This window comes from Plasmodium cynomolgi, chromosome 13, assembly GCF_000321355.1.
Source record: "Plasmodium cynomolgi strain B DNA, chromosome 13, whole genome shotgun sequence".
Classification (NCBI taxonomy): domain Eukaryota; phylum Apicomplexa; class Aconoidasida; order Haemosporida; family Plasmodiidae; genus Plasmodium; species Plasmodium cynomolgi.
This window is the reverse complement of record NC_020406.1, coordinates 1,060,967-1,076,692: the sequence shown is the minus strand read 5'-3', so window position 1 is coordinate 1,076,692 and position 15,726 is coordinate 1,060,967. Positions and strand designations below refer to the sequence as shown.

General features: G+C 47.5%; 5 protein-coding genes across 5 annotated transcripts; 2 read left to right on the top strand and 3 right to left on the bottom strand.

The window, feature by feature from the left end:
* Nucleotides 1–3,940: 3,940 nt before the first annotated feature.
* On the top strand, nt 3,941–4,981 carry PCYB_133270 (hypothetical protein; the record flags this gene model as incomplete). The annotated part of the gene is made up of 4 exons (XM_004224352.1): nt 3,941–3,989; nt 4,158–4,296; nt 4,443–4,533; nt 4,703–4,981. The coding sequence occupies 4 exons, from the start codon at nt 3,941–3,943 to the stop codon at nt 4,979–4,981; spliced, it is 558 nt and encodes a 185-aa protein (XP_004224400.1).
* Nucleotides 4,982–5,972: 991 nt separating this feature from the next.
* Nucleotides 5,973–8,714, top strand: PCYB_133260 (hypothetical protein; the record flags this gene model as incomplete). Its single annotated transcript, XM_004224351.1, has 2 exons — nt 5,973–6,407; nt 6,501–8,714. 2 exons carry the CDS (start codon nt 5,973–5,975, stop codon nt 8,712–8,714), a joined length of 2,649 nt encoding a protein of 882 aa, XP_004224399.1.
* A 424-nt stretch (nt 8,715–9,138) lies between these two features.
* On the bottom strand, nt 9,139–10,917 carry PCYB_133250 (hypothetical protein; the record flags this gene model as incomplete). Its single annotated transcript, XM_004224350.1, has 3 exons — nt 9,139–9,205; nt 9,689–10,334; nt 10,632–10,917. The coding sequence occupies 3 exons, from the start codon at nt 10,915–10,917 to the stop codon at nt 9,139–9,141; spliced, it is 999 nt and encodes a 332-aa protein (XP_004224398.1).
* Nucleotides 10,918–12,485: 1,568 nt separating this feature from the next.
* On the bottom strand, nt 12,486–12,971 carry PCYB_133240 (ribosomal protein L21e; the record flags this gene model as incomplete). Its single annotated transcript, XM_004224349.1, has 1 exon — nt 12,486–12,971. One exon carries the CDS (start codon nt 12,969–12,971, stop codon nt 12,486–12,488), a length of 486 nt encoding a protein of 161 aa, XP_004224397.1.
* Nucleotides 12,972–15,179: 2,208 nt separating this feature from the next.
* PCYB_133230 (basic transcription factor 3b) lies at nt 15,180–15,704 on the bottom strand (the record flags this gene model as incomplete). Its single annotated transcript, XM_004224348.1, has 1 exon — nt 15,180–15,704. One exon carries the CDS (start codon nt 15,702–15,704, stop codon nt 15,180–15,182), a length of 525 nt encoding a protein of 174 aa, XP_004224396.1.
* Between the last annotated feature and the right edge of the window lie 22 nt (nt 15,705–15,726).

Sequence of the window (15,726 nt, the reverse complement as noted above, 5' to 3'; positions counted from 1 at the left end):
TTTTCCGGGGCTTACCCCGATTGACCCAAAGCTGCTGTAGAAAATGGTGCAGACATAACTGAGTTCATCCAAATGAAGTTCCTTCTAAGTCCATTTCGAAGCAAGCATGTTGGCAGAACAGCACTTGGCATGAGTGGACTCCCCTCCTGCATGCATGCACGAAATGATGTATGAGCGAATGTGTACATATGTAATTGCACCCGTGTATGTTTTTACAGAATGGGTATCGAATGTATGTGCACTGGGGATGCAAAAAAAAAAAAAAAAAAACTACCAACACGTGGAGACGGTTTATTCGCTTATATCGTCCTTTTCTCGGGGCAGTCCTAGGTAACGTCCACATGCTTCCTTCCTCTTGATGGTGTTGGCCCGACTTCTCCGCGCCGCTCTGTGCGTGAGGGAGGCTCCACATCGCGTTGAAATTCACGTTTGGGCATTGCACACAACAAGCCCACTTCGTACACGCGCAGGAAAAAGTGGAGCAAAAGTAGGGCCAACGTTGAGGACAATGCTGAGCCAAACGGTGAGCCAAATGATGAGCCCAACGGTGAACCAAATGCGGAGCCCAATTGTGGCGCACATGTAGCTCCCCCAACTGGGCTAGCGGTCGCATAAAGGAGAAAAGGCGCAACGGAAAAATGACAAAAAAAATAAAAGCAAATGGATCGAGGCAAAGTGGAGCGAGGCAAAGTGGAGCGAGGCAACGTGGGGCAAAGCAAAGTGGGGCAAAAACAAAGCGCCAACATAACGCCAGTTATACTGTATATTTCGAAAGCACACCCGGAAAGGAAGCACAAAAAAGGTGATGTGGGTCTCTACCTTGAGGACTCATTTTTAATGCACAGTGAGGTCGTCCCATTCGTAAAATGGGGAACCACAAGGATGACTCCATTAGAGAGGAACTGCAAACGTGGGCGCGTAAAGTATGGCTCACACCATCGAAACACGCGCAGAAAATGCCATTATGGGTGGGTGAAGCTGCATGTGGGCATTAACGAAAGGTATATCTTTGTATATGCATGAAGGGAAGCTTGACCATTTTCTCTCTTCCCATTTTTCTTCCCCTCATGATGTAATCGCTGACGTTACAGTTGCTTCACTCCGCGGAAAAAGGTTAACACATATGCGTATGCATTCATTTGCTCCCCCAACATGTGTGCCTTCTGCGAAGCCAAGCGGAGAGGCAGAGCATGTATCACCACTCCACTCAAATAGCAACTCCTTTCTGCTATCACGCTATAGCCAAACGGGAAATGAAACGAGCAACCGTGTACGTACGGGGGGGCAGGCCCAATAAAACGACATCCATAAGTAAAAAGGAGCCATTATGTGGCCCAACTGCATATTTTAATATGAAAAAAAATGACGTTGATAGAATAGAGGGGTTGCTTCGCCCTCCTGAAGTTCTCCCCCCACCCACACACACGCATATACCCACCTACTGCATGTACGTTTGAAGAAACATCCTTGCGGAAAAATGGTTCAAAAGGCAGTGTGTCCCCACTGGGAAGTGTTTCGCTTCATTTTCGGGGTAGAATCCAACGTGCGCATGACTGAGACACGTACGTAGGTGTGCTTGGCAAACGTTTCGGAAAAGAGAAAACTGGGGAAGGTTAACATGAGAGAGGGGGACAACTACAATGTGAGTGCACGGAAGGATGGTCTTCTCTCCATCCCGCGCACGCTAGGCACCCAAACGGAAAAGACGCTCACATGAAATTGTGTCCACACGAATATCTCCTTCGAAGCAACTTAACAGTTCTGCGCAACTTGACTAGGTTTGCAAATCTATGTGTGATTGGTTTTTCCCCCTTTATGTTTGATCGAGGGGGAATGCACGTGATAGGGCTATTTGAGCGAGAAGGGGAAAGAAATAATACTGTCCCGTCGGGTCAGTGAAAAATTGGCTAGCTACTTTTTTAATCGTTTTATCACAATTGGTGAGTTTTTTTTTTTTTTTTGCCGTTAATGCGCCAAAGAGCTAGCCAAAACGAGTGAGATTAACACTATAACACCGCTCTACCGTATGATCATGCAGGTAAAAACGTTGCAGAAATGCAGTTTCACCTGAACAGTTCAGAAAAAATGTGTGCCCCGTTTTTCCAATTTGTTTATTTTTCCGTGTGAAAGATCAACTTTGTTGTTTTTTCTTCCATTTGTGGGGGACACGTTTTTTGTCCCATTTTTGTCTCCCTCCTTCGAGTGCGAAGGTGGTGAGGTGTGCACACTTTTAAAACGCAGCCAACTGTTTGTTCATCCAGCGTGTACGTTTTTTACACGAGGGCAGGGGGACACGCATGTCACGTGAACAGGGGGAGTGGATAAAATGGGAAATGGAAAATGGGAAATTGCTTACACTTTTGAGGATTAAACGGGGAGGAAGGGAAAAAAAAAGAAGGGACACTCCCCAGGTGGCAACAATTTCGGCGTCTCGTCGAGATGAGAAAGAGTTGGAAGCTCTGTCCGTTACAGGAGGAAGGGGAACCTTGCCTCATTTTTTCTTTTATTTTCTTCCCCCTGCCTGATCGGCTCTCCAGCAACTCGATCGAGTCTCGCAAAACACACACGGTTTTTCCTGAAGCGACGCGGAGCAAGCAAAAGGGGGGCTAAAATGGGGAAGCGACGATTTTGCACCAAAAGGGGGAAACCCAGTGGACGCAAAAGGGGAAACCAGCTTGACGCGGAAAAGGCACAACCCCCACTCCTCCGCTGGACCAAAAGGTATGCCTCCTTTCCATGCAAGCAGCAAACTGTGGGGACACGCCCCCACTCCCCCTTTGGGGGGCTGAGAATAGTCACTCTTTGCATTTCGTTCTTGCGGGTAATGTGCATAAGCTCGCTCACGTAACCGCATAAACGTGCCAGGTGGGAAAAAAAAAAAAAAAAAAGAAAAAGCAAAGCGAAGCGAAGCAAAAGCTAAAGTAAAGGCTAAAGCTGGAGCTGAGGCAAAAGGTGAAAAGAAAGCAGAAAGGATTCAACTGAGGAAAAAATAAAAAATTGTTTTTTTTTTTTTTTTTCCAAGCTGGGTACATACTTTTTAAGAAAAAAGGTTAGCAAAATGGAAGGGTCAAATTTTAAAGAGGGAAAGAAATAAATGAGCGAAGAGGATAAAAAAAAAAAAATTTATGTATACACGAAAGGATGATGCGAATTTTCATTCCCATTTGCGTTTCCATTTCCACGTGAGTTTCCGTTTCTGTTTCCGTTTCTGTTTCCATTTCCATGTTCCTTTCATTTTTATCTTTATTTTTACTTTGATCGTTTTAAAGGACAAAGCGCCAAGCGCAACTGGGAGGAAAACAAAATGGTGAGCAACCCTTGTGAGAAGGACCACCCCTGCGCCAGCAGTGCAGATGGTGAGTCTGGGGAAAAGGATAGCAGCGGGGTGAAAGAGCGCGACATGGAAGGGGAACACAAACAGGCTCCCCCAGTCAGTTCAACGGAGGAAAAGAAAGGAAGCGGTGCTGTCCAGGTCCTGGACACTGCAAAGGATGATGCTCATATAGGCGAAGCGACTCCTCAGGGCAAGTCCACAGGAGGAGTGCCCAAGGAGGGGCCAAATGGTGTGGTGGGTGAAAAAACGGACGAAACGCAGGACGGGAAGGAGAGTGAACAGCCCAAAGGCCAGTTAAGCGGTGCACCAATCGGATCGTCAGCAGACATGACAACAGACGAAGTCTGCGTGAAGAGAATCATAAACGTAGAAATCACCGAAGAAATAAAAAGCTTTATTGAAACGTTCACAAAAAGAAGGGAGCATATCATAGACTGGTGCTACAAAAACAAGGAACTCTATGCCAATAAAATAAACGAAAAAACGGCCAACTTGCTTTTCCAAAAAACGAAAAACATGCACCTCCTCCTGAATGAGCAAAGCATTAATATTGACACGCTGAATGTCCTCCTCTACTTTTACAATTTGTATTGTACCCACAACAACATGGAGAAAATAAACGCCCATAGTGTTATGTGCAGTTCCTACATAACGTGTAATGCTTCGACGCGCGCCATTTAGCGGTGCGCCATTTAGCGGTGCGGCAATTCAGCTGTGCTGTCATTTATCAGTGCCGCCATTCATCAGTGCTGCCATTCATCAATGCTTCTCCGTTGAGACCCATCCTGACTGCGCTCTCCCGTAATCTCTCCCCCCCCTCCAGATCGAGGCATCTATGAGAACATAAACCAAAACAGCAAGTCCTTCAAGAACCTGCTAAAAGAGGAAAAGGCGTACAATAAGTTAATAGGGAAGACCAATAACATAAATGATTTTTTCTCGAATTACAAGAAGACCTACCCGTAAGGATGAGTCGAGTCGACGCGTTTCAAACCTGTTGGTTTTTCCCTCGCCCGATCTGTCCACATGTGTGTGCACTTCTATTCCTCGCCCGACCTGTCCACATGCGTATGCACACCCGCCCCTCCCCCCTTTTTTTTTTTCGTAGGTACGGCATAAATTTAATCCTCGGTATATTCCTCACCTTTTTGAGTGGGTACTACGGGAGCCTCTTGTTGGGATTCACCAAATTTACGACGGTAAGGTGTGCCCTCAGGGGTGAGCGCGTTGTTGTTCGCGCGCCTGGCCATGCATGGTTGGTCGTGCGGCTGGCCATGCATGGTTGATCGTGCTCCTGACTATGCATGGTTGATCGTGCGCCTGGTTGGGCCACCTCCACTCTACCCCCTCACTCTACCCCCCCCACAGCGACTGATATGCGGAATTGTATTCTCCTACGTCACCCTCATTCTGGAAGTTATTATTTTTATAATTATTAACGAGAAAATAGAAAATCTGAAAAGGAGTCAAAAGAGCGCAGGAAGTAACTACGGCTTGTACGAAAAGGTATATATTAAGGAGGAGTCTGGTGGCAAGGAAGAGGTGGACTTGGTGGGGGAAGCCGAGTTGGTTGTGCAGGGAGAGGTGCAAGAAATGAAAGGCGTTGCCGATAAGCACCCCACGCTGAAGCAGCGTCGGAAGGCTTAGCGGGGGGTGGTTGCTCTAGTGGAAACTGTGATGGGCCCAATTTTAGCCCTCTCGGAATTTTGCTATCCAAGGAGGGATTCAACGTCTGTCGTGCCATCAGGCATTCACCCCTGCACTGCACGTACGCATGAGCGGATACGTGTGTGTGTGTTACCCTCGACTAACCATTTTTTAATTGATTTTTCTCCCCCGTTTGCTTCCCCGTTTGCCTTCCCGTTTGCTCCCCCGTTTTCCTCCCCTTTTGCCTACCCTTTTTTTTTTGTTCATTTCAAATGGAAATATTTTTTAAGTTAACTATGTACCGATTTAAATTTTGCGAATGCGATTTTTTTTTTTTTTTTCTCTGTTGCCATTTTAATGTCCAATTTAACGTATCAAAAGAGGTCATTACTCGAAGGAAGTTCGAAACCGTGGTGAGTGACACGGTGATGGTGGACGCTGCCGTGGCGGCGCAGGTGGATAAGCTGACAAGCACCTTGCTGAGGGGCGTTCTCCGAAGGGATCCCACGCTCCGCACGCGCTGTGTGGAAATTTTAATCGCGGCATGCGTGCGAGGAGCGGCTCTGTTCGTTCCCCTGAGGGGTGCTTTTAGTTCATTAAGCTACACCATAGTGTATTGCATTGTATTGTACTGTGTTGTATTTTTTTGCATTTTTTTGCATTTTTGGGTATTTTTTTTTTAATTAAGCGTAAAAGCATGGCCCGCTGAACGGGTGCCCAGAAGAGCATACGTGGCACTTTCCCGCTACTCCGTTTTGGTCTCCCTCCCTTGAGTAAACCCCCCGAGGTATGCGAGCAGGAAGGGAAGCGAGCAGGAAGGGAAGCGAGCAGGAAGGGAAGCGAGCAGGCAGGGAAGCGAGCAGACAGAGAGACGAGCAGACAGAGAAACGCGCGTGGTGAGTGTCAGCAGACGAACGGAAGTCACCCCGCTCTCACTACGCACACAGAGACCCCTACCAACAGTACACACACCAACAGCACACACACCAACATGCACGGCGACATCCAAAACGATATTATTAAAAGCCTGCCCTTTACGTTCAGCAAGGTGGAGTTGGCTAGCTGCAATGGAAGGGGGCAGAAAGGGAAAACGAAACAGACCAACATTAATGGTACCCCCGCGCACGTTGTGGACCGTACTCAGGATGGCCACACCGATGAGGGCAGCCACACTGATGAGGGAAGCCAAGCCGATGAGAGCAGCCAAGCCGATGAGAGCAGCCACACTGATGAGAGCAGCCACACTGATGAGGGCAGCCACACTGATGAGGGCAGCCACACTGATGAGAGCAGTGACACATACGGGAATAGCCCCCCTGAGGGGACCAACCACCCCAACTATTACGAATGTGCGGGGGGAGGAACAGTGAAAGAGAAAAAAAGGAAAAGGAAAGAAGCTAAAAAGGACAGCCGTTTTAACGACCAAGTAAAGAAAGACCACTCGCATGAATACGTGCTTGCACGAAATAGGCAAAAAAAAAAGTGCGCGAAAAAATCGGCCGCTACCCCCCGCAAGCAGCGTCAACTGTGCGCGCGAACACGCGGGAGAGACACGACAAGCAAAATTAAAGGGCGACCCTCGGTGAGCGGAATGCAGGACACGCAAGGAGTAGGGGAGGGAGGACATCGCGAGGGATTGCATTACTCCCCGGACGCATTTAACGAAAGGGCATATGTGACTGTAGAGAGAAGCAAGCTGAAAAATTGGGGCGTCCAAAATTACCTTGACGTGGATAGGCTAAGCTTGTCCGTTTCGACGAGCAGCATGGGGGACAAGGCCGCAGGAGAGGAGGATGATACTTCTAGCGATGAGGAGAGTCTCGCAAGACGGGCGAGCGGACAAGGGAATGACATTTTCGGCGAGTCCCTTTTTTCCTCCTTCAATTTGAACTTCGACCCGTTCGGGGGGGTAAGCGATCATTTGGGGGAAGGTCTTGGCACACATCTCGGGGCAGATCCTGGGGCACATCTCGGGGCACATCTCGGGGAAGGCTTCCCCACCGATGACGCCTCCAACGCAAGAGTGAAGGACGCTCCAAATCGCACGGACACTGACCAGACAGTAGCCACCCCCCTTCTTGAGGTAGACAAAACCCACTCGCTGGAAGAAGACAAAGAAATGCATCTATTCGATTCACTAAAAAATTTTTACACAAAAAACAACAAAAAAATTAAGCTCATTAATTATAGTAAGATTTTAAATACAAGTCTGTGCAAACGTGTGCATAATGCTTTGGAGGGTCAACAGGACAAGGTACTGGAGACAAGCAACGGAGGGAAGGGCAGGAAGGGCAGCGATGGCAGGGATGGCGGGGATGGCAGGAAGGACACACGTAGCAGGGATGGCGGAAAGGACACACGTAGCAGGGGGGACGACCCCTCGCTCGGCCAAAAGATGACAGAGCACAATGTAAAGGCGATTATTATGAATATAAAAAAAAGGCTTGGTTTTTACTCGGGGGAGGAGCGGCAGGAGACTCGGAAGGGGTCACAGGTGGAGACGCGGGAGGAGAAGCTGCGTCACCAGAAGGGGCGTGAGAAGCGACGTGAAAAGCGGCGTGAGAGGCGACATGAGAAGCGGCGTGAGAGGCGACATGAGAAGCGGCGTGACGAGCGGTACCGCGTGGCGCACGGAAACAAACCCACCTTTTGCGACAGCCTAAATTACTCAAGGGACGAGCCGCTCTCCGATAGCGTGACAAACGAACTGTGCAGTGGGGAAGAACCCGACTCAGCTGCAGAAGTAGATGCAGTTGCAGAAGTAGATGCAGTTGCAGAGGTAGATGCAGTTGCAAAAGTGGACGCAGATGGAGCTAGCCAAAGTGCGGAGAAACGGATTCACAAGGGAGACAGCCAAAATCTCCTTAATTACAAAAGCTTCGTTTCAGATGATTTTAATTTATCAAACGATAGGGATGACCTCCTCGAGTCGTCCGCATCTCGTAACAGCCATGGGGATACCCCCCCGTCGTGCAGCGAAGGGTGCGCGAGCACAGACAATGAAGAGTTGTTCGCGCTGTCTACGTCATCGGCGCAGTTTAAGCGGAGCTTTCTGCGGGCCGTAGGGCGGGTCTCCAACGAGGTGGGCGGCAATGAGGTGGTCGGCAGTGATGGTGGGGGTGAGGAAGGCCAAGCGGGTGAGAAAGGTCAAGCGGATGGTGGCGCCCACACGGATGGTGGTATCCACACGGGTGGTGGTACCCACGACGATTGCCACCGCGACTACGGCAACCCCAGCAGGGAACCCCCCCAAGGGGACACCCAAACAAACAAACAAAAAGAAATAAATTGCCAAAAGGTATTAAAAAGGGAAGAGTTCCCAACAGGGACGGATCAGAACTGTTATAGGAGCGTCCCCTCTTCGGAGGAGAGTCCCCTAAAGGAGTGTATTCTAAATGGAGAGGAGGAGAGCCATTCAAAATCGGTTTTCTATATTAATGAAGACATTAAAAAGGATGAAATGAAAAAATTAACATCATGTAGAGAGGTGAAGTATGATGAGGACGTAGCCACATGTGCTGGTGAGTTACTCAAGGATTTTACAACCGAGGGGCAGCAACAGTCTACATGGAATGGAAGCAACTCCCAAAGGGGTGAAGAAAACGAATCTAACAAGTTTGGCAAAACGGAAGGGGTGGAAATTTTATCACAAGAAATGAACACCTATATGCTAGACGTTTTCAACAACCAAGTTAAGCATCTTAATGAATTGGTGACAAACGTTTTGTCCTGATTTTTCTTCCTTCGCTTGTGTGCTATGAGCTGGGACCCTCGGGGGATCGGACTGTCCATTCAGTTGCTCCGTGGTGGTGTGCTAAGTCGTGGTAAGTGATCGTAAGCTCCGTTACTTAAGCTACGCTATGATGTGCTACTCTATGCTATTCTATGCTATTCTATCCCATTCTATGCCGTGCTTCTTCTTCTTTTTTTTTTTTTTCCTCCCGCTGGCATCGGGAGAGGGGAGAGAATCACTCCGTTAACTCATTTTTTAATCAAATGATGGGCCACTTCACCGTCAATCTGTCAGTTGTCAAACTGAACTTCTCTTTGGAGGGGGGGGTACTCCCCACAGGGGGGTTATTTTTTCCCCAGCGTAGTTGGCTTCCTCGACGTTCTCAGCCTCCCCAACGTTCTCAGCCTCCACAACGTTCTTAGCTTCACTCGATGTAAATGCATCCCGGGGTGATCTCTGTGTACATGTCGGCCAGGTGGCTGATGTCACATCTGAGAGAAAGAGGAGGTGGGGGGAGGCAGACCGATGAAATGGGCACAGAAGGGGGGGAAAGAAGAACCAACTAGGGTCATACACAAACGCTAGTTGGCGGAGGAAAAACTCATTTGAGAGGAGCACACTCTCTACTTACGTCATCTCTGTGTTTTTCTCGTACATCAACCAGTTCCTTAGGACGTGCTCGATTCCGTAGCTGCGGAGCTTTTGCCTGCGCGGGGGGAGGGGAAGAAAGGGGGGAATACGAAGTTGAGGGAGATGCGGACGGTGAAGAAAAGGGCGATGATGAGGGAGACGCGGACGATGAGGAAAAGGGCGATGGTGAGGGAGACGCGGGCGATGCGGACGATGCGGACGGCCTTGGCGTGACCGCCTCCCCACTCGGCTGCACCCACCTGGCCAGCTCCCGCGTGAATAAATTACGCAGAAGAATCATAACTCTGTTTTTTATATCCGTGCAGGTGGTGAGCTCTGTTGACATATCCAGAATGAGCTGATGTACTGGATCTTTGTTTGTCCCTTTTTGGCTAGTAGCTATCGACGAAAGGTTTAAAAATTCCTCTCCGCTAGCCTTTTCACGTGTGTACACAAGAGAAAGGACACGAGGTATTAAATAGCAGTCTTCATGAAACACATAAGGATGAAGAACCTCACTCAGGCAAAGATTTATTACGCATTGAAGTACAGCTGCACATCTATCCTGTTGGAGCATCTGCTTGCCTAACATATTCAAAAGAAACACGCTTTTGAAAAACTCGACGCACTCTTTTACAGATGATACGTTAATTAAAATATGTGCAATAAAAAAATACTTGTCTGTGATCTGCTTATTAATCGAAGCTGTGACGATTGGCTTGGAGAAAAGGTGCAGCAGCTTGTTAAGGTAGTAACTCACGGCTAACTCGTTCCTCTCCTCCTGCTCCGCCTTCTTCGCCTTCTCCTCCGTCTGCACCTCCCCTTTTTGCTTCTCCTCCGGGAGGTCCAAAATTTTATATATTCCTGCCTTTTCCCTCGAGAGGTTTGCCACCAGCATGATGTACATCTCCGTGTGGCCTTTCGCCTCGGTCTCCTCTTCGTCCCTCAGGATGTCGAACACAATTTCGATGAGGTTCCTCTGTATTAGTTCTGCGGTGGAGTGATGAAGCGGTGAAGCGGTTAAGCGGTGGAGTGATGAAGCGGTGGAGTGATGCAGCGGTGGAGTGATGAAGCGGTGGAGTGATGCAGCGGTGGAGTGATGAAGCGGTGGAGTGATGAAGCGGTTAAACGGTTAAGCGGTGGAGTGATGAAGCTCTGGAGTGACGAAGTGACGAAGCGGCCAAGTAACGAAGCGGTGGAGTGATGAAGCGGCGAAGCGGTCAAGGGGGGCCAACTGCCGCCCCCCCACCTGCACGCCCACCGCTCAAACGCGCGCTCCGCAGTTACCCTTGGGGATGTGTGCGGACAGGTTCACCAAACACTGGAGAGCAACCACCTCGTAATTGGAGTTCAGTGCGGAAATCAAAATCTTCAAACATTTCTTCTCGTTGTTCTTTATGTATGCCACCATCGACTCATTGTCAATAAGACCTAACAGGATTTTAAAAGCCTCCCTTTTAACAATATCCTTGTCCGAACAAACGAGAGAAAATAATTCATCATATAGAGTGTCGTTATCTTCGCTACCTCCTTTGTCCCCTTCCTTCTTCCCCTCGTTGACCTCCTCCTCCATCTTTTTTTTTTTCACTTTGCTTTAGAGTGACGTGTTTTGGGTGAGCCAGCCGGAAAAGGCCTGCTTAACGCGCCGTAGCCACGTTTACTTTCAGTGGCTTATGTTGCCCTCAAAAAAGTGTATGCGCGGTGTGGGAAAGGGCAGCGGAAGGGAGACCAGAAAAAAAAAAAAAAAAAAAAAAAAAAAAGGCGGCGTATGACGCTTTGAAAAAATCTTCTGACTTGGTCAGGCAGAAATGACTCCGGCGCGGAAAAAAAATAAAATAGCGAAAAAACAGCGAAAAAATAGCGAAAAAATAGCGAAAAAATAGCGAAAATAAAAGCGAAAATAAAAGCGAAACAACGGAGGAGGGGGGCCACAGCAGAACGCAAAATGACAGTCGGCGCTTCTGCATAAGCGGGTAAGGGGAAACGCAGCGTGGATAATTTTCTCCCAGCAATTTTCCCCTTCAGTGAGAGGAATTCTTTACATCGAGCAAAGGAAGAGGATCCTCCGTCGGTTCGTTCGAAACTCGGAGTATTGCTGCGACTGACAACCAAGTGATGCGAAACTGCTTTTTGGAGAAAAGGAAGCCCTTGTTGTCAGATGGGCCAACTTGAGCAACGTATTAAGTAAAAAAAAAAAAAAAGTGTAGCATAACCTTTCTGAGAGTAACACAAACGGAATGGCAAAAAGGTACAGTGTAGATTTTCTGAGAGCTACCCAGAAGGGATGGGAAAAAAAATACGACGAAGCTTTCCAAAAGGTCAGCGCACATGGTATGGCTACCTAAGGTGGGGCTGTGCTGCTGTCTGCGTCACCATTTGCCTCCTCTTCGCAGCACTCCTCCCCGGGGAGGTATACATTCGACATACAGAAGTACGTGTGTGCAGATGGTGTCACACGGAGGGTCTCACCCTGCTGATTATGCGCACATGTAGATAGATTGGTCCTTTTATGTATGGCCTGGCTGGTGGAGATACCAGGCAGGGCCTCCTCGGGCGATGCAGGTAACGTGGCATGGTGCCCTTTTCTCAACCCTGAAAGGAAACAAAGCCTGGCCCGCACACAAGCCACAGAACCTTAGCGGCAGAAATTTTTTTCGATTAAATCGCTTGCGCGTTTGTGTTACTCTTCTGGAAAAAATATGCACAACAGGGGGAGAGAAAAAAAAAAAAAAAAAAAAAAAAGGAAGAAAAGAGGGAGGTACAAGGAAAACTATTCACATGAATACGAAATTAGTTAATACGTGGTTGGACGCGGAAGAAAGCGGTAACGTGGGAAAGGCAAGTACGAATGATCCAGGGGTTGGAAAAAAAAAAAAAAAAGCTGCCATGATGGGTATGGGGGGAAAAGTATTCATTATCTAACGTGTCACGCTTGTGCACCATTTTGTTCTCCTCCAAATGGTCCCTGTTGCGCCCCACCTGTGCTCATATGCTACATATGACCCTGTCAGTTTCTCTCTCCTTCTGGCATCCACATTGCCGACGCTCTTCCAACACTCCGCGCTGTTTCTCGTTCGCTCACGTGGCTATTTCCCATCGCTCCTTTGTTTCTTCATCGCCATATGCTGGTTCTTATCGCCTCTAATACTCCTCGTAAAATGGCAACGGCTCGACGGTGATAATTTTGGTGGGGGGGACTTTAATCATGGCAGCGGGTTTAGGTCCCTCAGGTTGCCTCTTTATGGAAATAAACTCCTTCTTCAGTTTAGCTTCCTTGATGATTTCCGCATTCTTTTCCTTCCTCAGTTTGAAATCCTCGTTGCATCGTGATTTACGGACATGTTCAATTCTCACGCAAACCTTTTTTTCTATAATTCGATGTTTAACTCGTTTGTTTACTAACACTCCAACACCTCTCTTTGTGATATGAAATACCTTCCCTGTTCTTCCATGATAGAAATTGAAAGGCATACCTTTCTGTTGAGTCGAGTCGCATACAATATCTACGTAGTCTCCGTAGTTTATGTTTTCCAAAAACTTATTCGCTGTGCATTCACCATGTTTTCTGAATTTCTTCGAGAACTTATACCTCGTACCAGACCTCTTTCCCTTCGACTTTCCTCCCATTTTTTTTAAGTTGTGAGATGATGTTCAGCTGGGTGGGAAAATGGCACCTGAGATGCAAACGGGCAGGAATAGAAGCCTATACAAGAGAGAGGGCGAGGGGGAAGGGGAAGGGGGATTTTGTTGTTTCCTCTCTCTGCTGGATAAGCGGTCAGGCTGATAAGCGGTCAGGCTGATACGCAGTCAAGCAGATAGGAAGTCAGGCTGATACGCAGTCAGGCTGATACGCAGTCAAGCAGATACGCAGTCAAGCAGATACGCAGTCAGGCAGATAAGCAGTCAGGCTGATACGCATTCACACAGCTGTACCAGTAGCTATGCTTTTACGTACGTCCGTCTCCCGATTAAGTCGTGTGGCTTCGCTTCTCTCGTATGGGCTGCTCTTCTCCCAAGATGCAACGATTCTCTTTCAAATGACGCACTCGGCTTTTTATTTATTTTTTTTCTTCTTCCTGTGGGGATTTCCCTCTTTCGTTGGAACACATGGATGGGAAAAAAAAGGAAAAAAAAAAGGAAAAACAAAAGAAAACAAAAGAAAAAAAAAAGAAAAAAAAAGAAAAAAAAAGAAAAAAAAAGAAAAAGAAAGAAAAAGAAAAAATAGTAATATGGCAAAACGGTCAACGGTATCTCTCCTTGTGCGTGGCAAAAAAAAACAGTTGCGCGAAACATGAGGTGCGAAACGCCTGGCGCGGAAGAGCTTCCATGCTGAGTCGCTCACATTTGTGCATAATAAGCATATGAGTAGGGGCATACCCGCGGGGAGTTGAAGCACCCGAGCCGCGCGAATAGCAAGGAAGCCGAGGCCGAGGCCGAAGCGGAAGCCCAAAAAGTGCCACTTCCTCTCGAAAGGAAAAAACTGCGCACTAAGTAACACCCAGGCATATAAGCCACTGGGATAGAGCGATACTTTTTTTTTTTTTTTTTTTTTTTTTCCTCCCCGGGTTTGCCTTACCACCAATAGGCAGGCCGCACAGGCTCCAAAGTGGAAAAAGGGGTCCCCCGCAATATCGCGAGGTGCACTCAACGGGGGAAGAAGGCGGCTACCTCATTTAAGCGTCACATGAGTGAGGAAAAAAAAAATAAAAAAAAATCCAGATTTTCCAAAACGTACGAGATGGTTGAGAAGGCCCGTTCTACAGTGCGATCTTCTCATTTTTTTTTTTTTTCTCCCCCCCCTGCTCGTTTGTAACCCTTTTAGTGGCGCAGTTCTCCAGGGGGCAAGGAAAAAAAAAAAAAAGGGAACATATCACCATGGGGTATTATTTTTACTATGTTTGTACAAATGGGGAAAAGTAAATCACACTCATGCATTTTTTCACAGATGGGAGGAGGGTTGCAAGCCAAGCGCCTTTCTTTTGTAGGCCCTCCCTCTTTGGTGAAACCCCCCAAATGGATGGTGTTCTGTTCTTTCATTTGAGCATCAAACGGGTTGATGCGAAATGGAACGGGGAGATGTCCAGCCGCGTCGCTCATGTGCGGTACGAACCCGTCGGTTCTCTCACCGCTGGTCCCGTCGATTCTCTCACCGCTGGTCCCGTCGATTCTCTCACCGCTGGTCCCGTCGATTCTCTCACCGCTGGTCCCGTCGATTCTCTCACCGCTGTTCCTGCCGCTTCCCTTGCCCGTTCGCCAAAAAAATAAAAGAGGCCTACTTTTTTTTTTTTTTCCCACTGTGGGGAAAGATAACGGCTAGCTAAATCTGCTTTCCGAGAGAAATGTCCATTCGTGAAGGTTCATCAATTTGGAGGTACGCAAGGGGGACCAAAAAAAAAAAAAACGGTACGGGGGGTGTGGCACTGTTCACATGCATATGCCTATATTTGTGTATGTTTCCCTTTTAAGGTGTAGCCATACCTTAATCAAATTCAGAGTTGCCTCTAAGCAGTGGAACTACTCCCAATAGAGTAGTTCTTTTTTTTTTTTTTCCCCTTTGCAACCCCCTGTTTGCGTAGCTGCATGACCTCACTTTGGTCAGTTCGCTCACTCGATTAAAAAATTAAAAACACGCGTTTATGCTCGCGGAGTGCTGTCCGTTTTGAAGTAAGTTTTACTAATAAGTGTTGTGCACAAGGAGGGGAACACATAAAAGTCCATATGCAGTTGCGCCAACGGAAGACATACGCATGGGGTGTGTAAAAAAAAAAAGAATAAAATGGATGAGCTGGGCAGTCCCGGTGGGCCACAGCTCTCCAACTCGATTGCCTTCCAACATTACTTCTCCTCCTCCTTGGAAACCTCCTCAAAATTCTCAACGAGATCCGGCACGTCAGCTGATTCCTCCGCAGCTTCCTCCTTCTTCTCATTCCCATTATTTTCCTTATTAAGCAAATTTTTTATATTCGGGTCATTTTTAATTTTCTCCAATAGATTCATATCGACATTTTTGTTTCCTTTCAGCCCCTCAAATATTTTGTTAATATCGATTTTCTGTTCTGTGAACTTCCCTGTCACGACATACGTGTTGGATTGTAACGATGCAGATAGCTTTGGCCTTTTAAACTCCATGTATGTATCTCCTGCTTTGTAAACACATATCTCATCGACGTCCCCAAAGTAGGAAGCACCGATTTTTTTTAAAATTAAATTAATTTTCTTCTCATTGGACATGGAGTTTTTATGTACCTTTTTTATTTTCCTTCTTGCACTTCCTTTGCCACCGATTTGTCTCAGGTTCCCTCCCATTTTCTCCTTCAGCTTCGCCCTCGCGGCTAAAATTTCTGGCGATATTTTGTCCATCTTGGCCGGCAAAGTGAAAAAA